Genomic DNA, 17,255 nt, shown 5'->3' with positions numbered 1-17,255 from the left:
CTGCTATCCTGCTCAGACATTTTCTGGGGAAATCCACACGATTTTTGATTACATTATAATGTCTTCCATGTGTATTCCCTCCAAAGGGATATTTTTAAAAGCACTCTTTTGGAGGAAAAGGTTACATCAGAAGAGCCCCAAAGTAATCAACTTGGGTTATTAAACTAAACCACAGAGCATTTTTGAACATTGGTGTTATGTTGGCTTCATTTCAGTCCTTTAATAAAAGCCAATTATAGTGACTTTGCATTTAACGTTAGAAGATCAGCCATCACATTTGAAATATTTAATATGCCATCCACACCTGGTGGCTTGTTAATTTTTAATTTGCCAATGAGGCCTACAACTTCATCTCTTGTCACCTCCATTTAACGTAGCTTTCTAGATGCTCTGCCTGAAAAGTGGCTTGGCGATGAGGACCTGTCCAACATCTTTTGCAGTGACAACCACTATAAAAGCATTTGTTTAGCTCTTATTCTGCTGTCTTTTTCTCCTCCTTTTTGCTCCCTCTCCATCTCATGGTCTAACCACCTTCCTGGCTGGTTTCTTGCTTCTTCCAATAGTGCTAAGCTTTTCAGCATCTCCATCAGACAAAAGAAAGTCCAACATCACCTGGAAAGTTCCATGTTGGGAAAGATTGCTCTCGAAATCCATAGTTACCCAAAGAGAGTCGGGTGACACCACTGCATTCCAAAGAAGGAAAAGCTCCAAAGAACCCCCTTGAGTGAGAACTTCATTAGGACCAGCCAAAAAGTCACAAAAATATGACAAACTCTGGAATTCTTCATCCATCAAGCATATTAACAAAGTACGGGTGGGATGGGATGAGGGAGACAGGTTGCAAAGATGAAAGTGTGCTAGAAGTTGCAATTTGTAGACTCCGTTCCAAGATGGAGAATGCCAGCTAAGTCCCTCCCAGGTGCTAGAAATACCTGGTTGCACACCTGGGATGGCTGTTTCCCCCGTTATTTGAGGGAAATGGAAATTTGGTTTGTAACCCAGATCTGTCCTGAACCTTAAATGAAAGACAGTGGTTCCTGGGCAGTCTTTATTCTAGCAAAGCCAGGGTTTGATTATGGATTATGTACTAAGTAAAAGAGCCAGTGGAAGCTTAATAGTATAGTATTGTCAAAGGTTTGGATGGGATGTAACCCTCAGACTGCTGTACGTCTTCAGGGGGTAAATTATCTCCTTATGGTTGTAGACTCTAACCTGAACAGCTAGATTTTGTATTTTCCAAAGCACATAAAAAGCAAAGGTAGTTGTGGTGGTCTGTAAGAAAAAAAGGCCACATTTACAGATGAATAAGACCTTCATTAGAATCAACCCCAAAGTCACAAAAATATGTCAAGTTTTCAAATTCGGGGGAGACACACACAATTTATTGTTGCTGCCTGAATACTAAGGCAGAAACTATGTTGCATGCAACTACATAGAAGCACTGCTTTAAGCATGAAAGCTGCTTCGAGAGGCAGATAAGAACTGAGAAGTGACAGGGGAAACAGGTTCTTAATCTTTCTCTTTCTACACTCCTAATTGTCCCACCCAGCAGCTCTCCCCCCCTCCATTTAGCATATTTCAAATGTGCATCTGTATCTTAATATGCATCATGTCCCAAAGTGATTATTTTGCAAAGCTTTCAGCTGATAGGGAACAAGCACATTATGAAAGTGGCCCAGAACAAAATGAGGAGGCAAAGATGAAAGTTGCTAACACAGAGAATTGAGATTCCTTACACACAATAACTTGACTAGCAATCCTCACCTTTATTCATTGCAGTTAATTTTTCAATCAAATCCAAATTCATTATAGTTGTTCCTTGTCCTGGTTCTGTGCCAGCTCAGGTAATTCCGACAGTGTTTGGGGATGGTAAAGTACCCCACGTGTGTTTATATTTGCCTTGATTTACCGTCAGGTTATCGTTTTAATGCCATTTAAATAGAACCCTCAATTTCCTCCCCCTCCCCACTTTGCTTTTGACATTCTAATTTGTTAGCATTTTTCATCCATTTATGCAATGCCTGAAGCACACCTTGAGTGCCTGAAGCTACTTTGTTTTAACTAGCATTTGCATTCCTTACATGCTATATTGCAAAAATAAATTTGCATGAGCTGTCACTTTACCATTTTGACAGCCTCTTAATCTGCACCTTCCCACTGCCTCTATGGAGAATAAATAAATGAAATTACATGTTGTACTTGTGAAATCATGTAATGATATCATTAACATATTAGTAGAGTAGTTAGCAAAGAAATTACATAGTGTATTGTTTCTCTGTTAACTACTGGAGAAACAATGAATTTTCGTAAACAGTGACAGCATTTCTTGATGAGCTGCTTAACTTTAAAGTTTGGTATGTTGTTGCATTTTTCTAATAATGACTTTGAATGCAGATTTGCATTAATTGCATCTTTTATTGATTGTATTCTTCTCTGGATGAAACTGTAAAAATACTACCTAGGATCAGCACAACAGTGGTGATCAATGTCCACAGAATTTTGGCAAATGTATCTGCTGATGTCACAGTGGCTCTGATGATGCAGATATGTTAAAGCAATCCATCTTGCATCACATCATAATGGGCAACCCATTGTTCCATGTAGCTTTAGCATACTGTAAGCTGAGCCTTTTTACAGCCCATGTGAAATTGAAACAACTATTAGTACACTTACAGGACAAGCTTTTCGATACAGCCACCTGTACTTATACATTCAATGTGTTGATACAGATGCCCTCCCATTCCTCTGTAGCTGTTTGTAAGTTAAAAAGCAAGGAAAAGCATTATTAGATCGCGAGTATCTTGAATATGCTCCATGTTGTTTGCCTGTTGTCTGTTCAGGATGAATGTGCTGAGTTACACCTGTGTTAGAGTACAGAAGAAGATGAGTCTCGTTGTTCTGGTAGAGGTTTTTTAATTTCCTTGTTATTTGCATTGTATAAATGACTCACTATTATGGGGAAATCTGGTCCTTATGCTATAGATGACTAGATCTGGAGGGACCTAGGATTCCCACTCCCCCCTCCCTACTTTTTTAAAAAAATCTTTGTTTCCTGAAGAGACTTCACTTTTTGAAAGCTGTTTTGTATCGTACATATTCCTGTATTTGAAGTTGTTGGAACTGGGGAAGGGGAGGGTCTAACAACTCTGGAAACTTGTTACTCACAGCATACATGTGTGGAGACTTCCTTCACTGTGCCACATTGCATGAATGGTCCAAATTGGACTGGGAGGCATCCATACATCTGTAGTGCAGCAGGGGTGCCAGCTTGGCCTCAGGACTGTGGGTGCCCATTGCCTCCATGCAGATGTGCAGCATCACACGCACTACATGCAGCTGTGTTCATGTCACATGTCTGCCTGGAGGTAGCAGCAGCTTCTCTTCCTCCAACTCTGCAGCCAGCGAGGCACCGTTTCTGGGCAGGGGGGGGGGAGGCCTTGGACGTGGAGGCAGAGTCTATCCACACCCAAGGCTCCTACTCCTGGAAAAGGGTGTCTCGCTGGCTGGCTGCAGTGGTTGGAGCTGAACTGTTTCTCTTTCGGAGGCAGCACCACAGAGGCTGGCTGGCTGCCCCTCTCCGGCTTTGCTGATTGACTTTGTGGGTGCCCAGCCCCCACAGGTATATTATTGTGGGTGCCCAAGCATCCATGCCCCCTGAAGTTGGCTATGCATTGGAGCCTATCAGGTTACAAAACATATATATATATATATATATATATATATATATATATATATATATATATATATATATATATATATATTTGCTTTCGTAGATTTTCACGGGTACAGGAATGCAGGTTTTGGTGTCCTCGGGTGTCTTCCCGTGTAAAAGTTGGGGTGTCTAGGCGACGTTTCGACGAGGTCTCACTCGTCATCTTCAGGCTGGTGCTTTCGGCTTCTTGTTACTGGAACAGAGCAGGATCTCAGTGTTTGAGTTCCTATAAATACTGTTGAGGGGGTGTGGTGTATAGCCTCCAATGTTCTGGGCAGAGAGGAAGTTCCCAGGCTAGTGTGCCTTTTCTTCTTTTGTTCCTTAATTACTTGAGGGATATCCTGAGTGATTTCTTGAGTGATATCCTGAGTACCACTTAGGTGGGTCATTAGGTGTGGATTAGTTGCTAAAGTCTTTGTGTCTTGACCTCTTGAACTTTGTGAAGAGTTTTTCTGAGAAGATGGCTGTACTGCACTTAGTTGTGCTCTGGCTTGGCTTCGTGTATAGGGGCGAGCTGTGGTTTTGTGGCTTGTGTCAGCCAGATCTGTGTAGGGATTGCAGGGGGGTGCAGCATCCGGAGGTGCCACCATGGTTTGGCTACTGGATGGTGTCTGTAATTTATCTGTGGAGAGGGTCTGGGTTTGGGTCTGGATTTTATCCTTGGTTGGAACTGGATTTTATCCTTGGTTGGAAAACCAAGGGGTCTATGAAATACCCTGCAAAGTCTGCCCAGCCACGTACATTGGACAAACAAACAGACGAATAAATGCACGTATCGCAGAACACAAGAATGCCGTCAAAAAAGAAGAAAAAACTTCCTCTCTTTTCCAACACATGAAAGAAACAGGACACGAAATTAATTTTGCAGATTCCAAATTGCTCTTTAACATGGAACATCACCACAAGAGAATAATCATGGAAGCCATCGAGATAGAGAAACACCCTCACAACATGAACAAGCGTGACGACACATCCCGCTTGCCAGACATCTGGAAATTAGCCCTCCCCACAAAAACTGACACCAGATCCAGAGGCACACAGAACGCCATCACCAATCAACCACACCAGACCCAAACCCAGACCCTCTCCACAGATAAATTACAGACACCATCCAGTAGCCAAACCATGGTGGCACCTCCGGATGCTGCACCCCCCTGCAATCCCTACACAGATCTGGCTGACACAAGCCACAAAACCACAGCTCGCCCCTATACACGAAGCCAAGCCAGAGCACAACTAAGTGCAGTACAGCCATCTTCTCAGAAAAACTCTTCACAAAGTTCAAGAGGTCAAGACACAAAGACTTTAGCAACTAATCCACACCTAATGACCCACCTAAGTGGTACTCAGGATATCACTCAAGAAATCACTCAGGATATCCCTCAAGTAATTAAGGAACAAAAGAAGAAAAGGCACACTAGCCTGGGAACTTCCTCTCTGCCCAGAACATTGGAGGCTATACACCACACCCCCTCAACAGTATTTATAGGAACTCAAACACTGAGATCCTGCTCTGTTCCAGTAACAAGAAGCCGAAAGCACCAGCCTGAAGATGACGAGTGAGACCTCGTCGAAACGTCGCCTAGACACCCCAACTTTTACACGGGAAGACACCCGAGGACACCAAAACCTGCATTCCTGTACCCGTGAAAATCTACGAAAGCAAATATATATATATATATATATATATATATATATATATATATATATATATATATATATATGTTTTGTAACCTGATAGGCTCCAATGCATAGCCAACTTCAGGGGGCATGGATGCTTGGGCACCCACAATAATATACCTGTGGGGGCTGGGCACCCACAAAGTCAATCAGCAAAGCCGGAGAGGGGCAGCCAGCCAGCCTCTGTGGTGCTGCCTCCGAAAGAGAAACAGTTCAGCTCCAACCACTGCAGCCAGCCAGCGAGACACCCTTTTCCAGGAGTAGGAGCCTTGGGTGTGGATAGACTCTGCCTCCACGTCCAAGGCCTCCCCCCCCCCTGCCCAGAAACGGTGCCTCGCTGGCTGCAGAGTTGGAGGAAGAGAAGCTGCTGCTACCTCCAGGCAGACATGTGACATGAACACAGCTGCATGTAGTGCGTGTGATGCTGCACATCTGCATGGAGGCAATGGGCACCCACAGTCCTGAGGCCAAGCTGGCACCCCTGCTGCACTACAGATGTATGGATGCCTCCCAGTCCAATTTGGACCATTCATGCAATGTGGCACAGTGAAGGAAGTCTCCACACATGTATGCTGTGAGTAACAAGTTTCCAGAGTTGTTAGACCCTCCCCTTCCCCAGTTCCAACAACTTCAAATACAGGAATATGTACGATACAAAACAGCTTTCAAAAAGTGAAGTCTCTTCAGGAAACAAAGATTTTTTTAAAAAAGTAGGGAGGGGGGAGTGGGAATCCTAGGTCCCTCCAGATCTAGTCATCTATAGCATAAGGACCAGATTTCCCCATAATAGTGAGTCATTTATACAATGCAAATAACAAGGAAATTAAAAAACCTCTACCAGAACAACGAGACTCATCTTCTTCTGTACTCTAACACAGGTGTAACTCAGCACATTCATCCTGAACAGACAACAGGCAAACAACATGGAGCATATTCAAGATACTCACGATCTAATAATGCTTTTCCTTGCTTTTTAACTTACAAACAGCTACAGAGGAATGGGAGGGCATCTGTATCAACACATTGAATGTATAAGTACAGGTGGCTGTATCGAAAAGCTTGTCCTGTAAGTGTACTAATAGTTGTTTCAATTTCACATGGGCTGTAAAAAGGCTCAGCTTACAGTATGCTAAAGCTACATGGAACAATGGGTTGCCCATTATGATGTGATGCAAGATGGATTGCTTTAACATATCTGCATCATCAGAGCCACTGTGACATCAGCAGATACATTTGCCAAAATTCTGTGGACATTGATCACCACTGTTGTGCTGATCCTAGGTAGTATTTTTACAGTTTCATCCAGAGAAGAATACAATCAATAAAAGATGCAATTAATGCAAATCTGCATTCAAAGTCATTATTAGAAAAATGCAACAACATACCAAACTTTAAAGTTAAGCAGCTCATCAAGAAATGCTGTCACTGTTTACGAAAATTCATTGTTTCTCCAGTAGTTAACAGAGAAACAATACACTATGTAATTTCTTTGCTAACTACTCTACTAATATGTTAATGATATTGAGATCCTGCTCTGTTCCAGTAACAAGAAGCCGAAAGCACCAGCCTGAAGATGACGAGTGAGACCTCGTCGAAACGTCGCCTAGACACCCCAACTTTTACACGGGAAGACACCCGAGGACACCAAAACCTGCATATATATATATATATATATATATATATATATATATATATATATATATATATATATATGCCTTATTCCACCATGGGTGAAGCTGCAGTTTTTCAATTAGATTGATATTGTGACAGAAATTGTCGACATCTCTGATGTCACTTTTTGTACATTAATTTTTTATCCCACCTTTCCACCAGTTGGCATTCAAGGCAGCTAACGACAGTAAAACACAAAGTAAAGATTGAAACGTAACAGGCAAAATTTCAGTTTCAATTAACTTTTGCAAGAAGCTTTGAGGACTTACCTTCTGCTGCTATCAGATCACAAGGATCAAACACCTATTTCTATATGGAAGATCTCCACTGATACCTGATACTGACTTCTACTAATAAATGATAACTATATAGATGCAAAAATCACTGAGAGTTGAAGCACTCTTACATGGCTTCCTGTGGCAGATAAGAAGCGCCCCTAGGATGTTTTGATATTTTACTTACTTTTCTATGCCATAAATGATGGACATATCTACATGTAGGCAGGCAATTCAGTAAAAATTGTTCTAGATTGCAAAGTTTTCTGTAAGATTGCCTCAAACACTGAGGTTGCAGTGTGTAAATTTCCTTGGGAATTAGCCCCATTGCATTCACTGTTTGGAGGGAGGGTGAAGTGCCATTAACATGCAAAACAGTAATTGGTTAGTAAGACCTTTCTAAATTAAATGTAAATGATGTTAAATGTTTATGAATCGTATAATGGCTTAGGTAGGCAAAAGAAGATGGTCTATTAGTTCAGACATACAGAATGGAAAATGTTAGAATGACAATAATGAGTGACTTTTTAAACAGATATTACTGGGTCTTTATATTGTTTACTAGTTTGCCACACTTTGGGAACGCTTAGCAGGAGTTGAAGATCTGCCATTTTAAAGACAGCCTTTCCTTACATGCTTTCTGTCTCCCATAGTCAAATGCTGTTAAGCTCTGTCATGTTTGCAGGCTTTTATAGCAAAAGCCTGTAACAGACTGCAGTTTTGATGGAGTGCAATGACAGAGCAGCCTTAAAATACCATAAAGTGCAGAGAGAGTTGTACATGGTGCTGTGAACTGAATCTTTTCTGGATCAAATGATCAGCCATATGTGTCTCACTTATGGGACTTAAAGGAGAGGAAACTTACCCTATTGCTAACACCGCATGAAAATTGCAGCATTAGGGAATATTGACCAGATGTTTCAATCCGAACAAACAGCTTGTGATTCGGGGGGGGGGGTGGGGGACTTTCTTGCTTTGATCACAGACACCTTGAAGGAAAAAGTAATTGAATAGAGGCTGTCAGAGTTCATCATTGTCAATAAACTTTCACTTAACCTTTATCACCTGTTTTAGATACTGTTGTAGATATAAGCTGATAGGCATATGTTTAGCGTTTGAAATTTTACCCAACAGATAAGAGAGATCTCCAACCGTAGTCTTTAGCTGCTATTCAGATGTTGATATGCATGAAATTTGAATGAACAGCTTATAGCTGGGGTGGAGAAACAGACTTGATCGTGTGTGTATGAAGCAGCAGAACTGATTAGAACCTACAATGTAAGATGCTCTGAAACTTTAAAGCATGTATTTATAGTACTATGAAATACATACTAAGATCTATTGTTATTCATTCCTAATCTCTTAATACCTAGTCACTACTAATATTCAGAACATGGATTTTATTTATTTTATTTACAAAATTTCTAGATAGCTTGATGTTAAACAGTGTCTAAGTAGTATACAATATAAATAAAAACATGACAAATTAAATAATTAAACACAAGAACATGTTATAAAATCATTTAATATACCATAAAATGTAAACAGTGAAATATATCAGAAGAGGTACAAACTTAAAACAAAAAACCTAACCTTGATGGTCAGGAAAGGCCAGGGTGGGGGGGAAGAAGAAGTATTTGAGGTTACATGAATTCCAAACCAAAGCATGTTTAGAAAGGTAGCAATTTTCAGCATGAGCAGCCATTTCGATCTCAGTGTCAAGGCTGAATGATGGGAGTGAAGACGCTCTTTAGGTATGCAGGGCCAAGGCCATTTAGGAAAGGTGGTACAGAGCATTTGGTCCTTGGTGCTTCAGCCAAAGTGACTTTTGGATGGGGAGCACTTCACTGTGTGCTTCATCCATCTTAGGCATCCAGCTGTTGGATCAGCAGATCAACTTGTGAACATCCCACCTGAGTCCAGCACAGGAGTATCTTCTGTTCACTGGACTCATCTGAAGGGTGTGTCTCAATACTGGCTTCCTGGACCAAAGGCTGTTGTGTGTCCTGGACCAAAGGCTGTTGTGTGGTTCAAATGTGAACGCCTAAAAGTTCAGGATGATCCATTGCCCACACCATACCTTCAGTTCCTTTTTCTTTACAAAGTTAGTCCCACCTAGGGCCAGAATGCCACTCCTTCAGGTGAATCCAGTGGACCTTTTTGACTTGTTAAAATAATCTGCTGCCGCCGCCACCACCACCAATCCTGCCAATGATGGTTCATGGCAGGCAGCGGCTGTGGAAGCTCAGGCTTGATGACCTGGGTCTGCTCTAAGAGACAAACAAGATGGTCTCTGGATTCTTCAGCAGCTTCAGCTTATGTATCTTGAGTGAACTTTAGGGTGGGGTGGTTGGGATTGTTTTGCAGTTTTGTTTAGCAGTTATTTCAGAGTAGCTGAACTACTGGTTCTGCATTTTGGGAGTATAGGTCCACAAATGTATGTTTGCTAATGATCTATTGATTTTGCATATAATCGGTAATATTTTATTTGTATTTTCCTAAGTTACATCAGTATTTCTATTTTACTCTATTTCATAAAATTTATATACCGCTTGAATGTAATAAAATAAAATAAAACAAACCCTAAAAACTTTGATAAAATAAACCCTCAAAACAAAGTTTTGATAGACTAAAGCTACAATCTTAGCCATGCATACTCAGAAATAAGTTTTGTTACATTCAGCTGGGCTTCCTCCCAGGTAAGTGTGGTTAGAATTGCAGTTTAACTTAGCCTTAAATTGGACTACAACTGGACTGATAGGAGCTGGAGTCCAACAATATCAGGAGGTTCCCAGGCTGAGGGAGGTTGAACTTAAACGATTTAAAGTCCATCTGGATTTGAAGGAATTCAAAGGTATTATTGGACTTCTCAATTTAATGCAAAGTGCAGTACGTACATATAACAACAATTTGATTCCAAGCAATTGAAGTGAATTGGTTTTTCCTTCTTTGTCTCTGACTGCAGTGGATGATCCAGAGCCCTTATAAAGCTGCAACGTTTTTTGGGTGCATCGGAACGGATAAGTTTGGTGCAATTTTGAAGAAGAAAGCGGAAGAAGCTCATGTGGATGCCCATTATTATGAGCAGAGTGAAGAGCCAACTGGAACCTGTGCTGCCTGCATCACAAGTGACAACAGGTCATATATCACCTTGGGATACAAAACCTCTGCCATATTTCAGGTCAAAATTCCTATGGAATATGGCAGATGTCTGCAGCTGCATTTGTAAGCCAAATTGAGGTGCTTGTGACTTCAAGTCCCTTCTCCTCTCCATTTGTGCTGTTGGCGATCTCTTCTTCTTGCTACTCTTCCCCATCTTTACAAATTGGCCTCTGTGTAATCAACCAACGTGATTGACGTGGGTGGCGCTGTGGGTTAAACCACAGAGCCTAGGACTTGCCGATGAGAAGGTCGGTGGTTTGAAACCCCGTGACGGAGTGAGCTCCCGTTGCTCGGTCCCTGCTCCTTCCAACCTAGCAGTTCGAAAGCACGCAGTGCAAGTAGATAAATAGGTACCACTCCAGCGGGAAGGTAAAAGGCGTTTCCATGCGCTGCTCTGGTTCACTAGAAGCAGCTTAGTCATGCTGGCCATATGACCCGGAAGCTGTACGCTGGCTCCCTCCGCCAATAAAGCGAGATGAGCGCCGCAACCCCAGAGTTGGTCACGACTGGACCTAATGGTCAGGGGTCCCTTTACATTTTAATCAACCAACAGCATCAAAAGCAGCACCTTGCTTCCCTGATTCTTCCCAATTAGCATTACTTGAAAGTTCTCTTGAAACTTCCACTCCCATATCTGTAGGAGGTTTTTGGAAAGCTGGCATAAGTGGCTAGGAGACTGAGGTACAAATCCACAAGTCCCCAGTTTGAACCTCTTCCCTCTCCTGCACATAAACTGGACAGATGGCCTTAGTCAGAGAAGCCTCTCAGCCCCAGTGCCCCCTCCCATCAGCCATATGGGAATAAAACTGACCTACATCACAGGTTGTTGTAAGGGTTGCAAGAAGGAACAGCATCTGAAGGAGCTTGCTAAATAAATTCTAAGTATTATTATTAGTTTGCAGGAGCGAAAGGAATGAAGAGATTGTGGATCAGTTGTTCCATCTGATCATGTTGACTGCTTTTTGTCATTTTAGGTCTCTTGTTGCTAACCTGGCTGCTGCTAACTGTTATAAAAAGGAAAAGCATCTTGACATAGAAAAGAACTGGAACTTGGTGGAAAAAGCTCAAGTTTATTATATTGCGGTAGGTTTGCTTAATTTTGCACCTGCGTTCAACACTTTGACCATTTACATACAAGTTGCACCAAGTACAGGATATAGTTTGTGGGTGCTAAAAGTGACTCTTGCGTTGCACTGGGTCTTGATTAATTGACATGAATGTTGACTTACTTTAATTCACTTAAGTGGAACTCAGGAAGCCATTTTGAATCAAATTCAGCATTTGAGCTCTTAACTGCATCGCATTTACATTTTTATGTATGCCTTACTTTTGAGCAGTTTCTTGGAATCTGCAGGGATGCCAAGACCTGCCATCTTCTAGCACTGTGGTTCTCAACCTTTTTGGTATTGCGACGCACAAGTCCAAATTTATTTAGTATCATCACAGGAGCTTTGGACAATGATCAGAAAGCAAAAAATTACTTAATGCTTCTATTAATGTGGAATTCATTTTTATAATACTTATAAACTTATTTAGGGTTGTCGTTTTCTTAATGGGAATGTAAGAATAGCTGCCATCTGATCACAGGTTATTACTTCATAAGCCATTAACATTTTACTTTAATGCATACACTTATAAAAGCTGTGTTAGCTATAATATTTTTAATAGCTTTATTCACAATAAAGTCCATTTGGGCAAGTATCAGTGGGATAGCTAAACAAGTAGGTCAATGTGGTGTTTGATGATTGTCTCACATAGCCACAGATCATTATTGAGGTATATAGCCTGCTGCAGTATTTTGTCATTATTATTATTATTATTATTATTATTATTATTATTATTATTATTATATCATCCTATACCCAGAGGTCTCAGGGCAGTTCACAGAATAAAATCATACAAGTCAGTAGGGAAAAACCTAGCATGCAAAGATAGGTGCTACCAAATAGCAGCATAGATAGTGCTTCATCAGCAGGCTCAGGGTACTCAATGATAACTGAGTTGGTAACATGAAGCCAAAATTTGAATAAGCTCGCTGCCAAAAATATAAGACTCTAGCCTTTCTGACACTTGGTTGCAATTGTCTACACAGCATTACAATGCGCCAGCAAAACAAAAAGTTGTTAAAGGCATTTATCATACCAACTAAGGATTAAGAGCAATAATTGTTTAGAGTTAACTTTCAAAGCCACGACCCTCTTGCACAGGCTTTGCAACCCAATTGAGGTCGTGACCCACATGTTAGAAACACTGTTCTAGTGAAACCGAGGAGGAAATGCTCAGAATTCATTCTACGGATATTTTACTCTCGCCCAAGATAGACGGAAACCCAATTCACATATTTATGTAGACTTGCATTCTGGTGTGCTATAAATTGCAGATTTGTGTTTCCCTTGCTGTGATGTTGTTAATGCTGATCACAATTAACAAGTATAGGAGGCAGCTATGGCAGATTAAAGAACGTAATGTGCGTATAATATATGGATTCTGTATGACAGCTGCTGCCATCCTGTTACCTGAGCCATGTGGGAACAGCTGGTGAGAAGTGTAGAAAATGGATTATCCGGGAGAAACAAATTCATTTTTTTAAAAAAGTTATTTCCTTCAGTTAGTGTTAATGTCTCCTGCAGCCTGTTATTGTGCAGCGCTCTAGATTTTCCATGGTGGTGGTTGTTGATTCTTTCATATGGCCAAAGCTCCATCAATAATTGTAAAGCAAATGCTTATCCTGCAAAGATCATACGCAGCACAGAACATCAACCGCTTCTGCCATATGCTCGAGACATCTTTTCAGAATATATATTTCCACAGTAGCCTGTTCATTTTTAATTTATGCTCTTCCCCCTCCTGCCGGCCTGTTTTCTCATTTCAAAATTACTGTATCTTGGTCTGTTCTGAATGGCACGCTTGGGACTGAATGCAATGAGCTAAAAACTGTAAGAAGACTAGAAAGTTTTGAAATGAAGAAGAAGAATGGGTGGGAGGGAGAGAGGAATGGTAGGCATAACTGTTCATCAGGAACCAGCTGAATCTTACTGCACCTCCATACAGGTACCGCTGGAGCGTGCTAACCTTTCTTTCTGTACAGCCCCCTGCTAAACAGAGGTCTGTGGCACAGCGGGGTGGACCCAGGTATGGTGGAACTGGGTCCCACATAAACACTTGGATTGTAGAACACAACAGATCTTTCCTGTATCATCCTTCCCATCGCAGCCCCGTCCACCTCCTGAAAAATATTTGCGTGGACAGGCAGAGTCCCCCAAACCCTGGGCTGCCCCCATGTGGAATAATGACTAAAGACAATGTGCTATGGGATTAAAATTGGCCACAACTTTATTATGTTTCAGATGTGGGTAGACCTTGGTAGATCAGATGTGGGTAGACCTTGGTAGATCCTCCCCATGTTGTGTGGGCAGGTAATCCCTCCCCCTACCTGGGCTGATCACCTTGGCAACACCTCCCCAGGCCGGGATTGGGTAACTGGCTGAGGTAGGCAGAGACCTCCAGGTATCCCACCTGGGGAAGGCGAAGCCAAGCCTGTGTTAATGGTGCCGTATAGGGTCCAGGGGGCTGCGCGCGACCACGCAAAGGCACCCCCCATTTAATGTGGGGAGCGATCATTGTGGGGCGGAGGCTTCTGAGTTGTGTTGGAAATAGCATGGAGTTGTTAATGGGAGAAGAGAATTGGAGGGGACTTGTGGGGAGCACCTTGTGTGAGCCACAGTCCATGCTGTTCTGAAGGGACCTCCCTTTTGGGAGCTGCTCTTTGGTGGGGAGGGAGGTGCCTGAGACTGCAGTGGGAAGGAAGAGGCAGAAAAGCCCCACTGGAGCCAAGCCAGCCATTTTGTCCCCTTGGGTGGAAAAGAAATCTGATACATAACATTTGGCAGGTGTTGCTCCTCATTTTCCTCAACATGCGGCAGACAGTGGACCTTTTTTATATTTAAGTGCTATCATAGTATTCATGAGAAATTATCAGATTATTTTCCTGCGGCTGCTGCAAACTTTAAATTGCCGGTAAACTTGCTTTTGCTCGCTATCTAGGGAGGCACGGGCATTTGTCCTTTTCTCGTGTGATTTTTTTAAATAAAAGAATGCATTATTAGAGCACTTACAGAGACAGTCTAGCTGCAGCAGCCCAGCAACAACAGCAGTGCCATTTTTCACAAAGAAAATGTTGAACAAGAGCCAAATGTTTGGTGGCAGAGTCTGTTGCTAGGAAATCAAGGTCCTGAGGCGATTAATGACAAAGCAAGCAATAACAAGAAGGCAGAATTACAGATTTAAAAGAGGGGGGGGGACTGGTTGGTGTTATAATTACCCAAAGAAGTCTGCACTCATTAAATAGGCTGTTTTTATGATTGACTTTAATTGGAGGTTAGTGCAGATATTTAGCTCCTTTCCCACCCCTTTAAACACATGCGTGCACATAATCCGTAAAACTGCAGGCTTGTTTTTCTAAGCATCGCAAGGAGCTTGCCCTGTAATTTGATCCCCACTGACAGATGCATTTTCTATGCTGCCATTTTGAATTAACCTATTGTGCAACAATTTTCCTCAGCTCTGTTGAATAAAACATCAAGTCTTATTACCTCAGATGGATTTGATAGAGTAAAAGAATGTACTTCTAGATGAAGAAGGCAGTTTGCAGAGACTCTGGTGCTTTGAACTCTGCCGACAAGCCCCAATAATTTGTGGTGTATGCATAAAGCATGAGAGACAAGGAGAGAGAGAGAGAGAGAGAGAGAGAGAGAGAGAGAGAGAGAGAGAGAGAGTATGTGTGATTCTTTGTTGAAAGTTTGCTGTTCAGAAACTGCCCAAGGAGTAGTAAGATTTTCAAAGACAGTATGCCAAATATGTTTTGGAAGCTCAGTTATTAGCTTTTCAAACAGTTGCACAAATTCTTTATTTTTGTATTAACTGTTATAAAACTCCTCTTGCAACATATGCCCTCACTTTCACATCTCTGTTCATAGAACGTCTTGGAATTTATTTCTTAAATGCTTTTATGGATCTGTGATTTAGAAACATACTTACTCTCACGTTCTGCCCTTTCTCCCTTTTTTTTAAACAACTTCATTTGCGGCGCATCATCATTCATTTTTACTGCTGCACCGCGGGCGACTCCACGCCCTGTTACTAGTATTAAGGAAGACATGACAACCTGTGCAAAATTATTGTGAGTGAATATATGGGGGAAATATATAATAGTAGAATTCTCCAGATGTTTAATCAAATACTGGAACAATAGAGCCTCTGCAAATTCTGTCCAGCCATATTGGCATGTTGCTAATCAGATGCCTGTGCCAAGCTGTCTGCTTTGTTAAATACCCAGATTCCCCGAGGCAAGAAGACAGCTGCTATAACTACTATGAAATTTGCTAGCTCAATCTATTTCTGCTACCCTTGGGCTATCAAACTACAGTTAATTTAGACCACCCCAACACATATACTTTGGGGGATTTTTTTTCCAAAGTGTTTATAATTAAAATGATAAAACATCATTATTACTCTGAGGATAGTTGTGTACGGTTTTGCATTTGACAGATACCTACAGAGATGAACGCAGCATGTCATCTTTATTGGCATAATGTTTCTTTATCTATCAAGCCCCCACCCCAATTCTATAGATACATAAATGCATTCCATGCACATGGGAGAGGCAAAAGGCTAGTCTTTATTTCATTAGGAAGATGCTGAAACTCAGATCTATTGGTAATGAGCTGCTTTAACTGCATAACACTGGGTGACTAAAAACAGTCCTGCTAGGCAGGGAAACTTCAATACATAGATCCATGTTGATGCAGACTGTCCTTCCATATTTCGTAAGAATACTTTTCTTGGGTAATGAAGTCTGTAAGGCAAGAAATCTAAAGTTGCATTTTAAAAACCTGATCTGATGTATCACTCTAATTTTAATGTAAATTTTAAAAATAAATCTTTGTACATTTAGAAGGGAATGGGGATGAGAGAGTCAACTTTGAAGAAAGTTGCCGCTGTTGCTCTTCTACTAGTCAAACTTAATTAAGTGTCAATCATATGAAAAAGGAGAGATGCGTCCACACCAGATTTCTTGGTTCATACAGCCAAAGCTGCTCATCTTTTGTTGATTCCTATTCATGGGTTTTTTATGAACTCTTGACATGTTATTAAGGTTATCTGCTTTCTAGTCTTATTTAAAGGAGAAATGGTTTGGGGATAATGGAGACATAGACTCCAGAAGTCTCCAGTTCAAATTGTATTGTAGCAGAACATTGGCTGTATTCAAGCATCGCTTCATTTGCAGGATTTTCCCTTGGGTGAAAACAGGAGAGAAGATCTGGGTTTCATAGTCTCTACCCTACATTCTACTCCCTTATCCCCAGGCATGTCCAAAGGTCGTTTTGCGGGCCCAATTTAACTTTGGGGTTAAATCCTTTAAAAAATTGTAAAAAAGCTCAACAACTTCAATCCTAAAAAAAGCTCATGCTCGCTTCATCAAATCTGGCCCTCTTTGAAAAAAGTTTGGTATTAAAGAAACTGGGGAAATACTTTTTAATCTGAATGCTAGATCTCCTCAGTCAGTAAGTATTTTCTGCATAATCTGTCCGAACATCTAACACTATTTGTGCTGACATCATGTGGTGTCTACAGTAGCACATAGTCGTATATTTTGATGAAGCATTATATGGCAAAGTGAAAAAACCTTTTGATCAGAACAGACTGAAGTAATAAACATAAGACAGGATGGCTTCCGGTGCCATCCTGATTTATCC

General features: G+C 41.3%; 1 protein-coding gene across 2 annotated transcripts in view; it reads left to right on the top strand.

Moving 5' to 3' along the window:
* Positions 1 to 17,255, top strand: part of ADK (adenosine kinase) — a 199,760-nt gene that overhangs the window by 77,534 nt on the left and 104,971 nt on the right. For both annotated transcript variants that reach the window (XM_081913767.1, XM_081913768.1), the window contains exons 5-6: positions 10,304 to 10,476; positions 11,475 to 11,583. In XM_081913767.1, coding sequence (XP_081769893.1) covers positions 10,304 to 10,476; positions 11,475 to 11,583 — 282 coding nt within the window. The remainder of the gene's footprint in view (positions 1 to 10,303; positions 10,477 to 11,474; positions 11,584 to 17,255) is intronic.

The sequence above is a fragment of the Podarcis melisellensis genome, assembly GCF_964234715.1.
Source record: "Podarcis melisellensis genome assembly, chromosome: 5".
NCBI classification, from domain to species: domain Eukaryota; kingdom Metazoa; phylum Chordata; class Lepidosauria; order Squamata; family Lacertidae; genus Podarcis; species Podarcis melisellensis.
The sequence above is the reverse complement of the archived record's forward strand: the minus strand, read 5'-3'. Positions and strand labels throughout refer to the sequence as shown.